This window comes from Anser anser (assembly GCF_964211835.1).
Source record: "Anser anser genome assembly, chromosome: 1".
NCBI lineage: Eukaryota > Metazoa > Chordata > Aves > Anseriformes > Anatidae > Anser > Anser anser.
The window spans coordinates 129,607,296-129,629,806 of record NC_139720.1 but is presented as its reverse complement, the minus strand read 5'-3'; the positions used below and the strand labels follow the sequence as shown (position 1 = coordinate 129,629,806).

The 22,511-nt window shown below is 38.5% G+C and overlaps 1 protein-coding gene across 2 annotated transcripts; it reads left to right on the top strand.

Moving 5' to 3' along the window:
- Positions 1-22,511, top strand: TXLNG (taxilin gamma). 2 transcript variants are annotated; one of them, XM_083843693.1, is made up of 10 exons: positions 1-213; positions 7,174-7,486; positions 8,193-8,284; positions 11,500-11,670; positions 12,394-12,588; positions 14,015-14,134; positions 15,200-15,274; positions 17,407-17,499; positions 18,051-18,146; positions 19,191-22,511. In XM_083843693.1, the coding sequence occupies exons 1-10, from the start codon at positions 70-72 to the stop codon at positions 19,509-19,511; spliced, it is 1,620 nt and encodes a 539-aa protein (XP_083699819.1). In that variant the 5' UTR covers positions 1-69; the 3' UTR covers positions 19,512-22,511. The 2 variants fall into 2 exon arrangements, with proteins under 2 accessions (XP_083699819.1, XP_083699820.1); XM_083843694.1 differs by lacking the exon at positions 1-213 and adding an exon at positions 5,145-5,386.

The window sequence follows — 22,511 nt, the reverse complement described above, 5'->3', positions numbered from 1 at the left end:
CCGACGGGGAAGGGGACAGCTTCCGGTGTGCGGCGGCCGGGCCGCTTGTTTGGATGCTGCCGTCACATCATGGCGACGCGCGGAGCCGAGGCGGCGCGGGGAGGCGGCAGCGGCGGCGGCAGCGGGGCGGCGGAGGCGGCACGGAGCCGGCGCCACAGCCAGGGCCGGGGCGTCGACGAGGAAGAGGAGGCGGCGGCGGCCGGCAGCCCTGAGGTGAGAGCAGCGCGAAGCCGGAGCCCGGAGCCCTCCCCCAGTCCCTCCGCGCTGCGCGGCCGGCGGTTGGGGGGGGGGGGGGGGGGGGAAGGCGGGGCCTGCCCCGGGCACGCGGCGGCCGTTGGGGGCCGTTGGGGGCGCGAGGCGGCCGTTGGGGGCACGTGGCGGTTACCGGCGTCGTGCCGGCGTTCGGCCCCGAGCCCCGCCGTCAGGGGGCCGGGTTCGGCCCGGGGAGCCAGCTCTCCCCGCGCGGCGTTTAACGGCTTTTAACGTGTTTTTTTCCCCCTTTCCCGGTACGCAGGGATTCGGAGCTCGGCCGCCCCGCTCCTTCCAGAAGGGTTCAGGGGACGACCGGGGAGCTGCCGGGGTTGGGGTGAGGAGGAAGTGAAACCTCGTTGCGGGAAGTGATTCGCGCCGCGTTCAGTGTGCTCCTCATTAGCACCTGTCTCGGACGCCCGCGTTTAGAAGGGCCGGTGGGGTGTGCAGCGCCGCGGGCCCTGCCTGCGAGTGCGCTGGAAGTTTCCGCCTGAGCACCGGGTTCTGTCGGTGAGATTTTTGCTAGAACGACAGGAAGCGTTTTCTAGTGTTCTGTGATAAAACAGCGCTTTCAGAGCACTGAAAGGAAGGATACAAACCCAGCCTCTTCTTTCCTTGAGGTCGTTTGAGGTAAATTAAAAAGCTATTTTTTAAAAGCATGAGTCTTCTGTGTTGCAAGGCCACGGGAAAATGTAAGAAGCACAGAAATGCTACAAAAAAAAAAAAGGCAAGGACCACAGGTAGTAGCCATATGAAAATGCAACTGTCTGAACCACTATTAAAGACTCAAATGTGAGGCCAACAGTGTTAATAACAAAATACTTCTGACATTTTAAAGATGAAATACGGGCTTTCAAGTGAGTTGTTTCTCAATCTTCCTTCTGCTGTGTTGGGACACCTAGCCTTGCAATGCCTTGGGACTAACAATGAGCAAATACCGAAGACGCCTCGCTCTGGTCTTTTGAAAGCAGATAAAGGAGCACTCAGAACGTTGCTTTTAGTGCGATGGCAGAACAGGGTGAAATACTTGTGAGACCAGAAGGTCGTTTCAAACAGCTAAGATCTCAGATCTTTGGGGAAGCCACCTCAAAAGGCCTCAGGTTTTCAGAAAGGTATGATTAGGCTGCATGGTCACTTAGGTCAGTGAGTGCGCTATATGGAAGTATGGCATGAAGAAATAAACTTAATAAACTAGTCGTGTGGTTACAAACACCTGAATTACTGTTGCTAGACCGGTGGATGAAGGTCCACCTGCTATAAAATTGAAACTCAAATTTTATGGCATCCCAAAATACTAATTTTTATGAAGGAGATGGATAAAATTGGAACCCAGAATGACTTTAAGCTGACTTTTAATCATAATACAGTTATATTAAAAATATTTTTCTTGAGTATCTATGCCAAGGAAAAATCCATTACATATGTGTTCTTTAGAACCAAGTTTTCCTGTTAGCAGACAAAAGTAAATTGGTGGGACGTGGGAAGCCTAAAATTTGTTCCAGTCTATAAACCTTTAAGATAAAGATGACATATGATGCATTTGCTCTTTCTAAAGCTTCTAGAATTTTTTTCATGTATAAACAGTACTGAAGGCTAAGGCTGTAAAAGCAGCTTTATAAACATAAACCAACCACTACTATGGGGAGTGTAGGAAATGCTTTTAATAGATTAATATTTTAAGGGTAATTTAGGGTAATTTAAAGATTAGGAATATTTAGGAGAAATTGGAAGTTGGGGTAGGTACTAATTATCTTTTATTAAAAGGCACAGAGAGGTACCTCATTTTCAGGTGGAGAGGAGAAGATTGAGAATGTGTATGTGCACAGTAAGTGTATGGCTTGTGTGGGAAGTGTAAGGTACAGGCACTTTAGTACACATAATATCAACACTATGCACAGTGTAGTTTTAGATAGAACTTTTCGTTAGAGACTTTTTTGGGTAGTAAACAACAGAAAAAATGTGACTGGCATGCCATGGTAGGTAGGATAGACTCTGTGTAGGTGTTCCTGTGTAGTGCATGTTGCTGAAGCAGTACTGTTTGACGTAGAAGAATGTTGGATTAAGCTCTTGTGATCATGGGCAGTTTCATAAATAGGGTGCCTGTCTTTGTGCTCTCACCTCTTAGGCATGAAGTATGGTAGAGTTGTTCTGATGTGCGCCTTTTTGATCAAGGTACGAGTTGAGAGAACAGAGCAGACTACTGACCTAAAACTTCAGGGTGAGCAGGAGTGATGTTACCAGTAATTTTCCTACAGGCATCCTCAAACCATTTGGTCTGTAACTCTGAAATAGATTAAAGGTGATGTGCTTATGCAGAAATGTCAGTGTCTTGTAACAGCTGGATTCGTTGCTAGGTATGTAGCAAGCATCTTACTACTTAATAGTTGAATTCTAAGTTTTGGTAAGTAACTCTTGTGATCTTGTGTTACAAAGTGCCACACGGTGCAAAATGTTCTTGGTTGAGTCACCATCCCTGGAGGTCTTCAAAAGACGTTTAGATGTAGAGCTTAATGATATAGTTTAGTGGAGGACTGGTTAGCGTTAGGTCAGAGGTTGGACTCGGTGATCTTGGAGGTCTCTTCGAACCTAGATGATTCTGTCATTCTGTGATGTCCCTTAATGAAAGTCTTTCTAGGTATGTTATCTAATTCTGGTCTGTCAAATTTTAAGCCACACATCGCTAAATCTGTCTGGAAGCTAAGAGACTGTGGCAGCAGCTGAAAAAGGTAGCAGCGATTTCAGTAGATAGTCTTTGGTGGGGTGATTTTATTGTGTTTTTATTCAGTCAGTACTGAATCAGCACTGTTACACAATGTGCTGTTGGAAGTGCTCTGTTCTGGCTGGAACGTTGAATGAGAAGTTCACTTGTCTGATTAGCACATGTTTGGGGGGAAAAATAAAAGGTAGTATTTTGGGTTGTTCTGCCTGTCTCAGTAGGGGGGCAATTTCAGTGGTACTGGTACAGTGCAGTGTAACGTTTTCATTGTGGCATTTATTATTGTTATGCTTCAACATGAAGATTGATACAAAGCAAATCTGAAATTATCTGGTGCTTTAAGACTATGCTTTTAATATCTGAAGTGACAGCTCTGAACTCTAATGCAGAAAATTCTTTGTTAATCATGATCAGGAGGTCATCTAGCTATTATTGTTTGTGGCCCCTGTCAGGCGATAGCAGACTTGTCAGTGCTTAAAATAAAGGCTCTCCAATCTAGGTTAAACGCGTTAGAGTTTTAATATGTTGTCCCACTACCTGTCTGTCCTACCAGGATGTATGGGTGACAACTTGAGGGAATTGGACTTTTTTTTTGTTATCCTTATATGTAATCAGGTTGTTTTAGCTGCTGGTAGAACCTTTTATCTGACTACAGTATTCTAGCCTGTGGTCACCTATTTCTAATTATATTTAAGACAGGAAAATTGGATGCTTTACAAAAACTGTGTACTGCCACATGTGTTTTAGTTTTGGAGGGAACAGGCTTGCATGTCACTAAGCTTAAATTTGCTCCGTATTCATTGGAAAACCAGGAAACCAAAAGAAGGATGAGAAGTTCTATTAAAAAAAATCTTTTTTTCTGCTATTGCTGTCACTTTCAAATATATTTGAAACGTGCAAGGCATGTGTACACAAACCTTGATCATCAATTCAGTAAGCTGATGGATGATTTCTCCATTCTCTGCCAAACTTTGGAGGATGAGACTGATCTAAAAATCCTTTTTTTTTTTTTGACCAAGGAATTGAGAAATACTGGAGTTGAGAAATGATTATTGTCAGTAAGGAATCAAAAAGCTCTGCCAAATTACCAAGGTGGCAGTGTTCACTGGGGGAAAGTTCCAGGTGCTCAGGAATGCACATAGTAATTGCTGGCTCTGAAATAACAGGTATTTAAGATATGGTGACAGTTTGCTAGTAGGGGGTGGGCATTTCTCAATCACTGATCACATCTGTGCCCCTGCCAGTTGTCCGATTTTCCCCAGAAAGGGCAGGCTTTTTGCAGATGAAAATAGCTGCTGAAAATCTTGGGGTTGCCTAAATTTGAAGCGATGCATCTTGTGCGTGTCTTCTTGCTGACAGTGCTCCAGATCCGCAGTGGTCTGTGTTCCCTACGCACCTGTGGTTAGGATATACGGTATTTTGGGCTTGGTTCCTTGCGCTCTGGCTCTGATCAAACTGCCTTTTTTTAGTCTCTCTCGTGTCTTGGCATCTCTCCAAACATCGTGCTAGCTCTTCTGTTGGGTTGGCAGAATCGACTATTGCTGTGCAGTGAACTGGGCTGAGGTACTGGTCTGGCTACGAAATTTGTTAGGGCAAGTTGTGTGAACCTCGTTGCCAGCACAAGGGAGAGGTGCCGTGGGGCAGGGGAATGAGAAACGATAGCAGAAGCGCTGCTCCTGTTCAGCCTGCAACCGCAGCCGGTCAGGCCTCCTCAGCTGCCTACTGCACTTCCTACCAATTTTGTGCTCGACTTGCAGAGAGAAAACCTTGAGTCTGCTTATGGGTTTCAGAAAGTCCCAAACCAGAGGCTTGGAGCTTAAGGCAGGCTTTCCCTACCTTTCACCGGGCTTCTCAGGCACAAGAACCTGAATTGGAAGTTTCTGTCCTATGTAAAAGAAAAAAACTGCAAGTGTCGGCTGGTGTGATGGTTCTGCAGTTCTACCTTGGGGTCATGTTGTGCTCAGTTGCCTCTGATCTTTCTGGTCTCTTCGATCTAATGTGAGCCCTACAGTACTCAGTATTCAGCTTCATCAAGAATTGTGTTTTGTAGAGAAGATCCGTGCCATAATTTCAACCATTGGTATGTACAAAAAGTTGAAACGAGCAATAGAGTTTTATCTCTTGTCCTGTTTTAGGAAGAAGCTCTTGGTTGCTAAACTCGGAGCAGTGAGCCTTTCCGATGGAAGCCTCGCAGCTTAAGACAATCTAAGGAAAAATTACAAATTTTACAGCTTGAAGAGAAAATCAACTGTTATGTGTTGGGACTGATCATTTGTTGCAACAGTTCTCTTACTGCATTACCTTCAGAGCCATTCATCAAGTACATGGCCTGGCATGACTGCAGAAAGATAAAAACTGCAGTGAGCTTGTTTGTCCATAAAGGAGATGCATCATTTCAACACTTACAAAGAGCAGTGCGAAGTAAAAATCTTCTTTGATAAGCAAAAAGTTGTTCCTTAATGTCTACGTAGAGTATTTGCATAACAAAGCTCACTGTCCTTCCTGAAAGGTGTTGTGTTAATTCCACCTTCAGGAGAAGGAGTCTGCCTTGAGCTAAGCTCTAAAGCTGGGGACTTGCTTTGAGCATAGAGAGCAACTAAGCTCTTGCGTATATTTTTAACAATATTAATGCATGTTTGTGTAATGATTTTAAACGGCTCTACCAAGCATGCTAAAGAACTAGGGAGTTGAACTATTGCTCAAAATATTATTGTTATTGTTGGCTGTGTTCCTTTGATGTTCGCTAATTTCTTTTCAAGAGGAAAATGGTCCATCTGTGTAGAATATACAGCCCAATGTAAACTCCTCCTTTTACAAATTAGCACATTTTTAATAGTGAAATATCTGAATTGTTCTGTGCTTAAACAGCATCACTCAGCATATAAACGAGCCTTGTTTTTATAACTATTTCGGCTGTAACTTTTTAAGGAAATTTACTTTCAGTTCACTGAATAAACCGATGAGAATGATCACTTTACTTTGGCAGTGAAGTGACTTCAACTCTGCTTATCATACTTATGCTATGTATGCACTTTGTAAAGTAGGATTGCAAATGGACGGCAAAAAATATCTGGTTGCTTCCAAGTACTTCCCTGAGTCCTGACCCCTGTATTTTAAAAAAAAAATAAAACTCTGAAATGATTCTAGAGATTAAGAATGCTGTTCTTATGATTGAGGAAGGATTCTGGTGTTGCTTTATAAGTTTTATGGAGATAACAGCATGTATTCCGCTCCCAAATATGCATGTATCACTGCAGTGTTAAAACAATGGGTGATGTTTAGCTTTTTGGTTAAATAATTGTTTCTGTATTTAAGAAATCTCCCAAGACAATTCTGTTTAATTGGGCAGAAGTAATGTATTGCTTAAAAAAAACTACAAAACGTAGGTAGTAGACCTCCAAATCTGAAGCCAGTGAATATTCATGTTTTTCTGGGATGATTTAATGGAGGTAAATTGTAATATTTTGAAAATAGGTGTCTTCCTGGTCTTGTTTATCACTCTTGTGAAACAGTTTTTCTCCAAACGTAAATTGACAATCATGTTTGGCATTCTGGTTGAAGTAGTTTGAGCTCTTATCCTTGTATGTTATTGAAACAATATATTTCTATGGGTTTCTTTAGGTTTCCTAGCACCATATGTTTTTCACTTTTTCTTCTGCTTTGGCTCCTGAGTTATCTGAAAACCAAAGTCTTTCAGTTCTCTGAAACTAGTACGTAATAAAGCTGTCCTTAATCACAACACGTCCTTGTTTAAAATTGTAGATCCTATTTTTCATTTTACAGTATATAGTATTTCCTATATTTAGTGTTGATTTTGTGAGATAATGCTTTTTAAACTATGATGGAGGAATATTTTAAGATTGGGTAATTTAACAACTGAGATGAAATCAAATTAGTTTCAGAGCCTAAAGAGCAGATTTCCATGTGAATTTTCAATTTCTAGTATGTAAATATTTTTGCAGTGACGAGGTATTGAAATTATGTAATAGAAATTAATATTTTGGGCTCTTGTGTGTTGCTTTCTTCATCGCTTCTTAGGCTTATGCACTTTACATTTTATTTGTATACCTGTCTTGACAACGGTGAGCATCATCTTGATCAATGTGAATAAAGGTGGAATTTTACTTTTTTTCCATACTAAAGAAGGATGGAAGTTTTCATTTTCAATTCGGTTGCTTGACATCTGCTTTTTCCTTTCCCTTCTGAAGTTTGTTATTGGTGCAATGGAAGAAGCTGGATCTCAGGAGATGGGAATGAATAACCAGGATCAGGTGGTGAACAGCAAATGCAATGAATCGTCTGATGCAGCATTGCAGCATACTGAGTCCAACTGTGATGGCCTGGAAAACGCGGGCACACTGGAAGAAGCTGAGTACATCACAAAGAACAGAAAGCTCCTAGGGTCCTTGTGCTGCTCTCAGGAGTCTCGTGAGGAGACTCCTGGGAGAGAAGAAGCCCGTACTGATCCACCTGATGGCCAGCAAGATCCAGAGAGTGAAAAACACAAAGAGAAAACTTTAGGTGTGTTCTTCTTGGCATTCTGACTCTCAAAATTTAAATGGCTTTAATTTCAAAGACAGGCTTTAGTATTTTCATAAAATAGCTATGCATTTTCTCTTAGGTCTCACATTTATTTTGTAGCCAGAACTTCTCAGAATATTCTGTTAAAGGTAACAAAATATGTACTTTTTGTGTAAGGAAGGTCGGTTCTTAATATGTATCATAGAATCCTTCTGCTGATAATGCTATTTTTATAGCAGCCTTAAAAAAAAAAAGGTCAGTACTAATAAGCTTTTTAAACTTTCTGATTGTTGGATTCGTTGTTAAATTTGTGACTGTGGTGGTCAGTGCTGATATTTAAATTCCAAAAGGTATGTTTAAAGGCACTTGTGTGAATATCTTTTATCTTTGAATATCTTTTTATCTTTTTGAATATCTTTGTTTCAAGTTTTTCTTTTCTATTATAAATCATAAAACAAAAATCTTAGTGTGGTTTTAAGGTTAAAGTAACTTTTGCTATCCAAGTTGTTTAATGGCATATAGCCAAAACAAATGGTTCCTATTGTGATAACTTCCCATTTGTCACTTGTTAGATATTATGCAGCTATCAAACCAGAGAACAACTTAGAAGCATGAGGAATTAGTGATTTATATTTGCTTTCTAAAGGCAGGGTGGCTTTTCTGATACATTTTTTTCTCAGTATGGTTGTCTTCCTTTTTTTCATAGGAAAAGAAGTGCTATTATTAATGCAAGCCTTGAACACGCTTTCTACTCCAGAGGAAAAGTTGGCAGCTTTGTGCAAAAAGTATGCTGATCTGGTAAGTAATTTGTAAAGATAGCAAGAGTTATTCATGTGTTAATACTAACAGTGGAATGTAAGAACTTCTAATACAGGACAGTTAACATTTCTGAATGTTTCACAGTGTTGGTAGGAAAATTAAAATGAACACACAGACTTATTACAAATATTGCTTCAGCCAAACTTGTGTGTAGTCTTTTCATGTCTACATGACTGCCTAAATCTAAAGAAAAATTGGATTATGATACCTTTTTGTTAACCTAGTACTGAAGCATAACATTAGGATTAACAGAAAAGCTAAGTTTCTTTTGAAAGTAAATGTTTTCCTAGCTCCTGTCTGTTGACAGTGCTTTTGTGCTAGCATTTTATAACTTATGTGCTTTAGGGTAATGGGAAAGAACATACTGTGTTTTTTTGAAAAAAATCAGTTATGCTTAACTCTTTAGTGCTTGGGGATGGAGTTGGAAAGGTGTAGTTTTAATCTTCCTTTGTGATTTGCAGTGATACAAAGGAATGCATTAGGAAAGTATGTATTTCTTCAGCAACAGACCAAAAAGGCAAAACATGAGCAGTTATTGATCATGGAGTGCATTCCCACCCCAAGTAGCAGAAAGGACGATATATTCTCTAAATTAATTGGTGGCAAAATCGGCTCATAAGTTTCAGTGTGTGTCTGTAAATGAAAATACTTCACTTGTTCATCTTGAGACAGGGACAGACAAGAATGGAAATACTGTGTATGTGTTTTCCCACCGTATTTAGATATAAAATGAAAGCAAAAGTAAATAGATAACTGAATAGCTTGAAAAAGCCAGGGATTGCCTTCTCTTGTTGTCAGGTATGTTATGTATGGGAATGTTTCTAAAAATGACATAATGGCTGTGCAAGATGGCCTAAATCTTCTAAAATTAATTTTTCTTTTGAGATTAGCGATGTTTCTAGAGCTTAGAGAATGAGCTAGTACCTAGTCTTTTTAGTCACACAGCCAGTAATAACTATTTAGCTTAGTTTTGTTTTTGCAGCTCCGGAGTCCTCCTTGGAGGTCTGTTGATATTTTTTGCTTTGTTTCCTTGCTCTCACATGCATGCTCTTGTTCACATGAGTGAATTTCCTTTGAAACCAACAGCTTCTCTAAGAAACCGCTTTCATTTAAATGAGAAACAATAGTTCCATACTGCAACTCAAGGATGGGAAGCCCACATAAAAATGATACTGTGAGAGAAAATGCAGTAAATGAGTTCGATCTTATGAACAATTGCTTGCGCATGTGGTGCCTTTTCAGGCAGCTCCTATGTCAAGTCAGTGATGAAGATGGTGGCCTACGTGAGGAGCTAGGTTAGGGTGAGTTCCTTAATTCTGCAGAAAGAAAAGAGTCTGCTCCATCTTCACTTCTTGATTTATGTTGTTGAAGGAAAGAGTTCAAACCACTTGAGGAAGTGCCACACTAAATGAATAGTAATTTCCTTCCAGAAGTTCGGCAATCAGGAGAGACCTGTTCACATTTTGATTTTTTTCCCCTTCCTGTAGAGGATCCATAGTCTACTGGTCTGTTGTTAGAATTACAATCCTAGAAAACCAGTTGCTCTCCCTGTGATGCTCAGAATTGCTGGGAAGTTGGGTGGGAGTTCGTGCAGGAATGAGAGTAGCTTAGTTTTAGTACTTGGAGGTAATCTGTTCCCCTTAGGTTCAGTTTGATCTGGTTATGCTCCTCGTAGGATGCATTCTTTTCTCCATGGTTATGGTGGTGAACCACTGGCATAGGTGTCAAATTTAATGCCAGCAGAGGTTTGAACTGTTTATGACAGTGCACCTACAATGCTTGTTTTCTTTTTTTAAAGATTCATCATCTTTAAAGCTCACTGTCAGGTTTTTCAGTGGTGTCTCATGAAAAGGACTGTACAATAAAGGTAGGAATGCCGCTCTCCTGGCAAAAGATCTTCCACAATTTTTTTTCCTATTTTGGAATCTATCAGGAGATCAGTTTGTGATGCAGGAAGGTTTGCATCCTTGGTGATATGTCTCCCACTGGCATACTTTTACAGGCCTGACGTTTCATAGGTATGCAGACAGCACAGCCACTTGAAGTGTTTTTTCTGGCCACCCAAGAAAAGGGCTTTTCATGTTTGGGTATCAGAATGTTTCCTTAAGGTTCCTTTACTCCAAACCGGATGAGATACAAATTTGATTTACTGTTGTCAAGGAGGTCCTTAACTTTTTTTTAACTTATTATTTCTTCTGTGCTTTAGAATTATTTTGAGCTCTTTCAGAAAACCATCATTGTATTCTTGTGTCACGATGATGTTCCTGGTTGCCAGCCAGCCTTTTCCTGTGGTGTCCGGAGGCTGAGGCACTAATAAGGAGCAGTACTACACTTAACATTGTTACCACCTGTACAATAGATCAGACTCTAATGTGGTTTCTTGGGGAGCCCAAAAATCAAATGCAGTGGAACACATTCACAACTAGGTATTACTGCAAGAAACTCCTCAATTCACTGGATGTTCATACAATAGATTTTGAAGTCTGCACTGATAAAAAGTTTAGCACTATTAGCTACCATCTAAATTGTCTAAAGGAAATGGATTCAATATTTTATTTCAAATGGTTGAGACTACAGATTGCTTAAGTCACCATTAAGCCTGGGCTGTGCAGCTTTAATGATATTTGACATGATTTGTGTCAGGGCTGCTGGTTGTATCTGTTCCTTTCTGAAGTAACTTACCATTTTACGAACTTGTGTAGCCTACTGCCTCCTTCAGTAGGAGCTCATGATGATAAATCTGCACAGTTTTGTGGGGTTTTCTTTTTGACAGTAAAGAGAGCTGCTGGATAAATGATTTTGTGTAACATACAGATAAGAGTGGAAACAATTGTGACTTGCTGAAATGCCAGTCTCAGTTGGATTTTAATTGCCCCATCCTTCTTTCTCAGGCCTAGTCCTACCCCTGTAACTGAATTCAAGCTGATAGCCCATGGTCAACAGGTCTGCGGTCCCTGTCCTCAGTGACAAATATTTGTCGTGTTGGAATGTGTGTATTTTCTTCTATGCTTACATACTTAGAATTTTATGGAAGATGATGGGAGCTTCTTTTAAGTTCAGTGTAAGGGGTCAAATAATTGTTTGATTTCTTTGTTTTCATCTGGAATGTCTAAATGCTTGTTCGGCCTGCTAGTGTAGATGCATAAAGATAGTCTTGGCTATATTTATTTCATAAATATACTCTCTAATGTTAGTTGGAGGAGAGCCGGAATGTTCAAAAGCAGATGAAGATACTGCAGAAAAAGCAAGCACAAGTTGTGAAGGAGAAAGTCCACTTGCAGAGTGAGCACAGCAAGGCCATTTTGGCACGCAGCAAACTGGAATCTCTCTGTCGGGAGCTTCAGCGTCATAACAAGACTTTAAAGGTTAGTTTATTGACATAAATCACAGTGCTGGGGGAGGTGGTTTGAATTCCTGGTTATTGATTATTGCTTAAAATCAGGGCTGCTGACTTCATATATTATTATGTCCCATGTCTGTGTTACTAAAATCTTTAGATAGTGAGTAACGTATGGTGTAAGTGTGCCTGATTTTTGAGGTAAAGAACATGGGGATACTTAAATGAGCTAAAACTTTTTCCTCAGACTGGTTCATAGATCGTGTTACTTGCTGTGTGTGGTCTTGCCATATTTATTTCTGGGAACAGTAATGATGACTGCTGGAAAAAAAATAGCACAAGTGAAATAACAGCAGCATGAAATGGCAGTGTATCAAAAAAGGCTTATTTATGTTAGAATGCAGTTGCTAGGAGTGAGATGGAAGAGCCATGAGATTCTTATCTGTAATTAGTGTAGGAAAGTACGTTATATTATCAATTCTGGTTTTAACATCTGGGTAATTCTTACTCTTGCATAGGTAATCATGTAGTATCTTAAAACGCCAGTGGAATTGGTAATAACAAAATTCTCTAAAAGTTTTGGAACTTTATATAGGTAGATCAGTATGTTACAATTGTGGCTTACATTAACTCTAGCATTGTAGAACTTTAAAACTGCACAGAAGTGAATTATTACCTGACTCAAATAGGAAAAAGGTACCTGGTCTGTCTGTCTTGAACATCATTACTTTCTCATACTGTCTAATAAAAGGAAGAAAACATGCAGCAAGCACGTGAAGAAGAAGAGAGGCGAAAAGAAGCAACTGCACACTTCCAGATTACACTGAATGAAATTCAGGCTCAACTGGAACAGCATGATATACATAATGCCAAGCTCCGTCAGGAGAATATTGAACTTGGGGAAAAACTGAAGAAGCTCATTGAGCAGTACGCGTTGCGAGAAGAGGTACTTAATTTATGCTTCTGATGGGAGTCTCTTAGTTCTTTGACTGTAAGGATCAGATAATTATTTAAAGGGAGGAAAAAAAAATTAGTACTTCGTGTTCATCATATATGTGATCTAAAACATTTTGTTCTTGACTACCTTGAAAAATTATGCAGTTGTTTGGCCTATTATCTGCCTTTTTTTCCATGGTTTTGCATCCCTATATTTAAGATGCATTAAAAAAACCTTACACAGTGAAAGCGGTCAAATAAGTTGTCCAGAGGCAACTTGTGGAATCCTTGTCCTTGGAAGTATTCACAACTCAATTGGGCAAGGTGTGAACAACCTGATTACTTTGAAGTTGACCCTGCTTTCAGTGGGCATTTGGACTAAATTACTTCCAAAGGTTATTTCCAACATACATATGCATTAATACTTGAAGTTCTTCTAAAGTATAGTTTCACTTTATAATGTGAGAGGATATAAGTTGTTCTCTTGTTTTGGTTCATCAAGATCTTGTTTTTGTTTGAGCTACTTTGTAGCTCTTGTTGGTATTCAAACATAGTAAGCTATCATGTTTTCAGAGTATATGTGGAGTGGTATTAGGGAAATGACTATTTTAGGGCTGAGTTAGCTTTTAATAGTGTGGGAGCTACCCAGTCTAAGTTAAAGTAGTGTGGAAACTCAAGGTTGGCCTGTTCTTGTCAGAGAGAACCAAGTTTCGAGGTGTTCTGTAGTTTGGGAGGAAAAAAACAAACAGGCAGCATTGCTAGTTGGCATAGGAGGTTTGGAATATGGCTGCTTTTTTTATCTGGATTAGTGAGAAAGTTCACTGTATACTATGGTTCTCCACCTTCTGTGATCGTGGAATATTTGTATATACAATGAGATAATTTGAGGAAAAGGTAGGAAGTTGCCTTGTGCTACTTTATGTTTAGAAGTAAGACTGCATGCTTGTTAATTCATTTGTGAAGTATCATGAGCCTATGTTTAGAAGTAAGACTGCATGCTTGTTAATTGATTTGTGAAGTATCATGAGCCAAATGATTTGCAAACTTTGCTTGTTTGGAGTTTTTTTTAATTTATGAAGACTAGAGGTTTTACGAGTAACATTCGAAGTACTTAAAGGGTTAGAGGTAGATCCACCAGCTTTAAGAGAGGATGTAGGCTACTTGTTATAGGATTTCTGAAAACACCTAGTGTGAAGTGACATACAGTATTCTACCAATTTAATAAAATATGCTTCTAACCAAGGTTTCCATTAAAGACAAAAAAAAAAGTGTAGCTATAATGGAGAAAAAGAGCATGTAAAACAGTTTTTTACTGCTTTTTCTTTCTGCATGAAACTTCTCAAGAATATGCGTTCCCCAACCCATACACAAAAACTTACCTTAACTGACCTGTGCACGGTTTATCTTTGACCAATATGATTTTTTTTGTTGTTTAGCATATTGATAAAGTGTTCAAACATAAAGAACTGCAGCAGCAACTGGTGGATGCCAAACTACAACAAACTACCCAACTTATTAAAGAAGCAGAGGAAAAACATCAGCGAGAAAGGGAGTTTGTAAGTGAATTCAAATTCATGTTAAAAGAACTAACAACCCACTGAAGCACACTTTTCATGATTTAAAATAAATACAGCAGACAGCAAACTAAGGGGAGTGTATTTTGAAAGTTAGGATAGTTTTTCAATGTCAGGACTGAGATGTAAGCTTTGCATGAATGATGTGTACAGTATGTGTCCATATACACAGGCAAATAGTGTTACTGTTTACATTTACTCAGCAAACATTCTGGATATCACTTGGAGTTTTTTTAGATTGGGAGAAGTGTTGAGGTTAAACACCAAAGGTACTTTCTTGCTGTTGTGTGGTTGTAACTTCTGGTGTTATGCTATAGCAAGTAACAAAATAAACTGTAGGCTCACAGAATAAAGCATGTGCTTTTCTGAACTGCCTGTCCCCAAAACTGTCTGTTTCATTTGTGTGTTGGTAATCAGCAGTTCACTTGCAGTCTTTCAAGAAATCAGTTTTCAATTAAAAATAGTAGAAGTGTTTTCTTCTTAATGGAGCTGTAACTTACAGGAAAAGCAAGACTTCTTGCCTAGATAATCTCAAAATGGTCATCCGGTATTGAACTAGAACATCTAGTGTTAAGTTATTAAAAAATTTTGGAATCCTAAGCTGATGAAAATTTATTCAAAGATGAATCTACAAAAATGGTCACAAATTGAATCAAAATTGGTTTGAACCAATCTATAAAGGTAATATTAATGACTAGAGAAACAGAGGTCGAAAATAAATTACAAGAGTTATGAAACACTTACAAATTACATATAGCGCATCAATGAACTACTTGTATAATTTTAGCAGTTCGAAGTTGATATCAAAATAGAAATGTAATTGAATCACGTACCAACTAAAAAGAGTCTCAATAAAATTGTCTGTATGTCAGCACATGCTTTAAATAGTATATATCAAAGTACAGTGTAGTGATAATAATTTCAAAAAAGTCATGTGAGGAAAATGTTGTGTGAATGGCCTGTCACTGATGTTAACTTTTGTTCACTTTTTATCATAGATTAAATTTTTTATGCTATTCTTATGAGTATTTTTTGTGTGTTTTCTAGCTTCTAAAAGAAGCTACTGAGTCCAGACACAAGTGTGAACAGATGAAGCAACAGGAAGCTCAGCTCAAGCAGCAGGTACTTTTTGAAATGGAATGCCCTTCAATAAGTTTTTCCAAAATGAAAATGTGGCTAGTGAAATGTAACATAACTTGTAAAAAAAAATGCATGTTATCATTCATTGGATACGCGAAGTACTTGTCACAAAAAAACATTGTTTTTTAATTAAATCTTTAATTTTCAGCAAGTAACTCCTCAATAGTGTTGTATGAAGCATAAATAGTAGAGACTTGACATTTAGTAGTTGCTATTTAAGACCTCTGGAGAGTTCTGTTAATTGGAAGGTGCTAAACATTGAATTGCTAGAGTTGCTATCCTCTTAAATTCACAGCAATAATATTAGAAAGCGTATTGGTTCTTTTTTTTTCCCATTCCTTGCCTGCTTTGAAGCTGTTCTTTCTTTCAAAGGTATTTTATCCTCTTTATAGCTGTTCAGGACGAGAAAGACCCTTACGCCTCTTTCTATAAAGAATTGGGTGTGATTTTAAAAGTGTAGGTTTTAAAATTTGTTCCTTACTGTTTCTATCCCATCCTTTTGTAGGGGAATGGGAGCAAGAAGTGTTTTGTTTATCCTTGTAGTTACTGAGACTTTGTAACCTAAATCTAAGTGTCCACAAAAAAAAACATACTGTCTTCAAATTGTTTTCTTGCTGTAAACACTACAGCCAAATCCTCTCTGAGTGGAGAGATGGTCTCCAGTTTTTGTGCTGCTGTTCTGGATCACCTGCAGTCATTGGCCACATGTGAGCTCAGCACATAAGGCAAAGGGAAATGGTAGGTTAAGCTAACATTGTAACAGCTGAGAAGCAGCAGCTATTACTTTCACTGTATGCCTGTTATTGCTTCAGTTTTGAGTTTTGTATTAAGTCTCCTTGAAAGCTGTTTCGTGCCCCTTTTTCATACTTAACTCTACCTAATTCTTTTCCCAGCTTTCCAAACAGTCACGTTTAAAGTGTATGCATGTAGTTAAGAGTAGTTGTACATGCACATCTTCACTAAAAATTGGACTCATTTAAAGTCCAGATTCTTCCAAATACTTTTTCGCTGTTTGTCCAAAAAGGTTTTCTACCACATGTAGTCTTTTATGTTTTGTCTTCAAATTAGTTACCTTCTGTTGAAAATCCCAATGCCTATTTTTATAGTAACAATGGGTATATCTGTGCTTTCCTGTGGCCAGTAGATTTTTTTTGAATTCAGGTGGAAGTTCAGTCACAGTAATGGCAGAGTCGTAATCTGACAGCTAACTCTTCTTATGAAAACTTTTCTTATGAAATTTCATCTTCTTTTAGAGGAAAATGCAGTATCTGTGTTCTGAATTGTCCTGCAATCCTTGATGTAAGCATTGAAAGAACTGATTACTTTTTGAGATTGGGTAAAAAGTTCCTAGTAAATTGTCTTGGCGTTTCAAACCATTGTATTCTCAGAACATTGTATTACACACTGATTATAAAGCATAAACCTAAGAATAACTTACGTTTTAAGACCTTTTTTTGGAAAATGATGCTTCAATACATTTTGCTGTTCTGATGACTGACCTTGTGGTGCAGGGCAAGAAACTTTTCTGTAACTGAATATTAATACTCCTCGTTCATTAAAACTGGGGCTTTTCAACGTTGAATGAATTCCTTGTTGATATTCACTTCCCATCATTTTTGCTCACTAGCTGAATTTTGTATGCTGTGAATGTATATTTTGAATTCCGGGTTTGATGATGTTTATTTTGTCCCAGCCTTGGTTGTTAGCTTTGACTGGTTAAGGTGGAAAAGTAGAATTCTCTCGTAGTAGTATTCATTCTTTTGTGCTGAGTTTCCTCTGTATTAAAGTCCACAGCTTTTTTTCAGTGGGGAGACAAAAATGGTAGTGATGACTAAATACAGTGACTTCCAACATTTTTATTAATAATTATAGCCTTTTCTTTAGAATGTATTACCGTTCTATTAAAACGGGTTGCTCTCCTTTCATATATAATTTGAATAGCGTGTTTTCAGTCAAGCTCTGCACACTCCTCAGATGAAAATTGCGGGATAGTATGGAGAAGATTAAACGTAGTTCATCTTCTATATTGTTTCATTTTTCCCTTGTACCTTAACGGATATTTTTGTATTCATGTACAGCTGTTCAAATTAATGTTCCTGCTCTTTTACCAACAGCTTTCTCTTTACATGGACAAATTTGAGGAATTCCAGACTACCATGGCAAAAAGCAATGAACTCTTTACAACCTTCAGGCAAGAAATGGAGAAGGTACTTCTAGGATTACTTAGAGCATCATTTTATATATATATATATATATATATATATATATATATAAAAACGCATGCTGTTAGTAGGATGCATTTTGTATCTTACAATAGTGTTCGCCTTCTGAAAATGTGTTATTCTGAAAATGTGTTATTTTGACGCTTCTTTTGGATCTTGAAATAGGAAATAGGATTTGTCATATTGTGGAAGAGAAGTGCTTTTTTAAATTGACATATCTAAATCCTGATGTCAATGTTTTATCAATGGCATATAACACGTTTGGTTCTCTTCTGTTGTGGTTATGTTTTAAAACTTATTTTCCTGTAGAATTTTAATAGTTGTTCCTGAAGGTTGGTAATTTATTTTTTATGAATCGGTCTTGTTTTCTTTGAGGGCAGGCTTGGTACTTGTGGAGTTGATTTTGTGCAGAAAGATTTTTCTGTAAAATAATCTGTTCAAACTGGACTTCAAAAGTAACGTTATAGGTCAAATTATTAATGTGTACCTATCTGTTATAAAGCAAGCCACATAAGTCTTCCTTTCGTCTTTTGTAGATGACAAAGAAGATTAAGAAACTGGAAAAGGAAACTATAGTCTGGCGTACAAAATGGGAAAACAACAACAAGGCTCTTCTTCAAATGGCTGAAGAGGTAATTATTTCTATCTTTTAAGCAGCTGTACAGCTAAACTAGAGTCTGCACTCTGGAGAACTTCACACAGTGTTTTGATTACGGATGACTGGTGGTAAGAGATGGTAGCCTCTTCTTGGACTGTCTCCATTGTATTTTCTGTTGTGTGATGGTGCTGTTCTGCCCCAGCATGGAAAATGAGTTTAGGTTTAGGTAGCGGCTTTTCATGACCAGAAGAACCTCAGCCTGCTCAGTTTGCCCACAATTAGTCAGATACTGTGTATGAAATCATACAAGTTGAATGAATTGACAGTTTTAAAATATGCTATGCAAAATTCAATTAGTGCTGCAACAGAGACCTATTTTAAATATACAAGACCCACATGAAGGAAATAACCTGTGGGTAACGAAACACTTGCTTCGATGCATTGCTGCTTCTTTTGAGGTCATGAGGTGCTATTACTTTATTGCAGTCCAGCAGAAGAGCTAAAACAGTTTTCACATGGGCTGTAAGCATACAGTTCTGAGTTGCTCTCCTACATTTCCTAACTTCTAGTTCAATTATATTTATGATCTTGCTAAACTATATTGGGACATCCCTAATTTTCCTATAGGTTCTGCTATAGCACCGTTTATCTTTACCTGTTTAAAGAGCTAATTGAAGAGCCATGAATACATTACCTTCTGACCTGTTTTGCTGCTGAATTGTAGATTTCCCAGTTATACTCCCTTCTGCTCCCTCTAGTTGCCTTTATTTGTGTAGTGATTCACTGCTCTATGGGACTTCATAATCACCATTTCTGCTGATACTCAGCCCTCACAATTAGCATTATGGAGTTACCTGGTTCTCGCTGTTAAGTTTCTAAAGGTGTCTGTTGCCAGTCTTAGACAAACCGTCTGAAGTGCAGTGTCAAGTAAGTATTCTGAGCAAGGATTTGACCTACTGGATTAATTAACACTTAATTTCCAGGATTAAATAATGGTGATTCTTTTCATTAATTTAGGAAAACAAACAAACAAAAAACAGTGGCATCCTGAAACTTCTGTTTGTTTTTTGTCCCTCAGAAAACAGTAAGAGATAAAGAATACAAAGGCTTTCAAATAAAACTGGAGCGTTTGGAGAAGCTATGCAGGGCCCTTCAGACAGAAAGGAATGAGCTGAATGAGAAGGTGGAGATCCTTAAGGAGCAGGTTTCTCTCAGAGAAGCAGATGTGGATCTAGCTGTGCAGGTGTTGCAGTCCTGCACGCTCAATTCCCACGAGGAGCTGGAAAGTCCCACTGACACGGAACAAGGAATCCAGCCCAGTGTTGAATCACAAGCGGCAAATCGTTCTGAAAAGACTGTCTCAACAAGTCCTGTTCCTGGCACTGAATCTGTAGACTAAAATGAAGTGTAAACACTGTATTGAGAGATATATTTTGTGTATAACTTTCTCTGTTGGTGGTAACTATTGGTTTTGTGGTGAAAATTTTCTTACTTTTTCTACCATATCTGTATTTTCTTAGAACTACTGGACTTATGTGGTACAGGAAGCTGCATAGCAGCTTTAAATAGCTTAAACTATAAATTTTCCACAACTGTGTTGCACATCTGCCTCATTTTTTAAAAGAAAATATTTTTCCATAAAAGGATGCATGTGCATTTCCTCCCCACAACACAAATCACTGTCATTGAAGACTGTGTACAGACGTAACATCGTTAGGGGGAAAATAGTGACAGCTTGTCACTTCTTTTGGTTTAAAGAACAGCATTCTGGTTTTGTTCATTGAGTTGGCACTCAATATACTAAAAGTTACCAAGTTTTTCAGTAAGTTTATCTACACGAGGATGTCTAATGGCCAGTAAAAATGTCAGCTTTCCCCTCTAGTATGTTTTCATGTATATGAAAAGCTAAAGGTCCAGAATATAGTAAAAATGTATGTTTAAGGGGTTTTATGTACTTTGTGGTATGGAAAAACAACAGCTTTGAAATACGTTGATTTGCAGCTGGTGAAACAGGGTGTACAACTTCTTTGCAGACTTCTCAGGGTTGTGTTGTAAAAGTTATTTGGGACTAGTAGCCCTACCTGTGAGGATGCTAAATAGAAATGTGTCAGGAAACGTACAGCAGTGTTACGGAGTGGAATTTTGCAGTTGGGTCGTGTCCTGTTACACAGACATTGGTCACGTTCTTCCCTCTTAGCTGCAGTGTGTCCATAACATGATTATGCTGCCTAGAGAAATCACATGTTGTCGAGACACATCTGTGGATTATCTGAAGGGCTGGGAAAAAAACATTTACTGCCTGAGGTGTAGCAGACACAAGCCTCTAGCATATAGGCTTTTAGTAGCCGTATATGCAACATATGTAAGTATTAGTTAAAGTATGTACTTGTTTAAATTGGACATGTAGAGTCAGATACTTCTCCTGAAGTGTACAACAACGTTCAATATCTTGCACGCTCAACCTTGAAGCTGTACCAGTTGGCAGAGTGCCTTCCCAGTTAGGTTATCTGTAAAGCTGGTACTTCAGATTCTTACAGTAACATGCCACAAGCAAAGCACCCTTGTTAACCTTAAGCCATGTAGGCTTTTCCTTTTAAAAAAAAAGTCATATCCATATTTTGACTTTATTCTGAGAAACTGGGACCAACTTTTTTTTGGCAAGGCAATGTGTGAAATAATTACAAGTTACCCTTAACTTTAGTTCATATGTATTTACTTTCTAGTTTTGGTTGCTGTCATTTTAAGGAATATGAAAATGTGTAGCCTTTTCTGGTACTTAAAGTTCTTTGCACTTACTTGGGAGGGGATTTCTGAATCAAGCACATCTCAATGAGCTTCCCACCCTCATTGCCCTTGACAGTTTAGTGGCTAAATTACTTGAATGTTCAGGCTGCACTGAGCTCCTGATCCTTTTCCTGTAGTGATGTACATTGAAATAATGTAGCTGTCTCTTAAAGAGAGTAAGGTTATGTAAGGCCTGATAAATGCGTTGTAGCTCATACCACTGAGAGGAACTGTGTGAAACTGACATTTCTTTAATGGTGGAGCAGTTGGGAGGCTGGCTATTTTTCTCCTAGATTTGTGCAAGTTTTGTGTTTGTGGTCCAAGCACAATGCAGGAATGAAAGAAGGTAGCAGTGAGCAGTCAGTCAAGGAAGACTCAGAGCTTTGAAGTGTTAATCATGCTAACCATATGGCCTAAAAGTACTAGAAAGTATTTCAGACTTGTGATTTAAATGACTTGCTTTGTAGAATCAATCTGTTTAAAAAAAAATAGTTGTTGCAAGAACTGGTTTTCAGCTAACACTAAGCACGAAATAATTTTCCTGAGGGAAAGTGAAAAAACTTTGTATCTGATTCATCATACCCTTGGCAAGGTAGGACATGAAGTTTTCTATTTTTACGATTTATTATTTGGACATTTGTATCTAATGATTCTTTTGATAGTGCTTGTTCTATATGGGGGCAAGAGCGAATTTTGGACCCTGCTGCAAGAATATTTTAAAGGGCTTTTAGAGACCTGACAGATGTATAGAACAGCAATATAATTATATTTGTTACTGACTTAATTTGTAAATGAAGCAGAATGCCCCAAGTGAGAGGCTTTAAAAATGGGGATATCTCTTTCTCTTTCCTACCCTTAACATTCCCATATCGCATCAACTTTTCATCTGGCCAAGGTGAGCTATACTTCGCTTCCTGAAACCAGTCAGTACCTTTTCATGCATTGCTTTAAAGAGTGTTGTTTTAAATAAGAAATAACACCCCCATACAAATTTTTATCAAGGGATAAGCTCAGCACTCTAACTGATCTGCCATACAGCAGGCTATCGCACTGCCAGTCTGCAGCCAAATTGGCTCCAGTAAGGTTTTTAAGTGAACTTGTATTAATGCCTTTCTTCCACTACCATAAACTGTTTAATCAGGGCTGTAAGCTGATGTAGCCTGAAATAAGTACGTCTAATTGTCAAAACTCTGGGGCTTGATTGACAGTTTCACCATGATTAAGCTGCGAAAAAGCTGAATTATACGTGATGCAAGACCCGAGTATGTGTATACATACACAGGTAAGTTAGGGCTGTATCTAATGTTTTGTCCTTCCTTTCATTACACTTACACCTGGTTACGTTACAGTTCAATTCTCAGGTGTTGCAGAAAATCTACCTCTTTGGACTGTAGATGGAAATAACTGTGAAAAAAGTGATGCAGAAATCTAGTTTGTGCTAAACACACTGCTTTATTTTTACAACCCATGTCTGCTTTCATGAGGAAAAAATGATAAATGAACAGGCAGTCTTTGTTTTGCTTTTCAAAAACATTTTGTAGAGATTTTTCACTAATGTGAATCTGAAATTTTATCTACTCAATTCTGTATAGATTAAGTAAATAAGTATGCTTAA

Excerpts from the sequence above, each read along its gene's own strand:
- TXLNG (XM_083843693.1), top strand. The coding sequence starts at position 70 with ATGGCGACGCGCGGAGCCGAGGCGGCGCGGGGAGGCGGCAGCGGCGGC. Across the intron at positions 214-7,173 it reads CGGCGGCCGGCAGCCCTGAG|TTTGTTATTGGTGCAATGGA; the intron begins GTGAGAGCAGCG and ends TCCCTTCTGAAG. Across the intron at positions 12,589-14,014 it reads AGTACGCGTTGCGAGAAGAG|CATATTGATAAAGTGTTCAA; the intron begins GTACTTAATTTA and ends TTTGTTGTTTAG.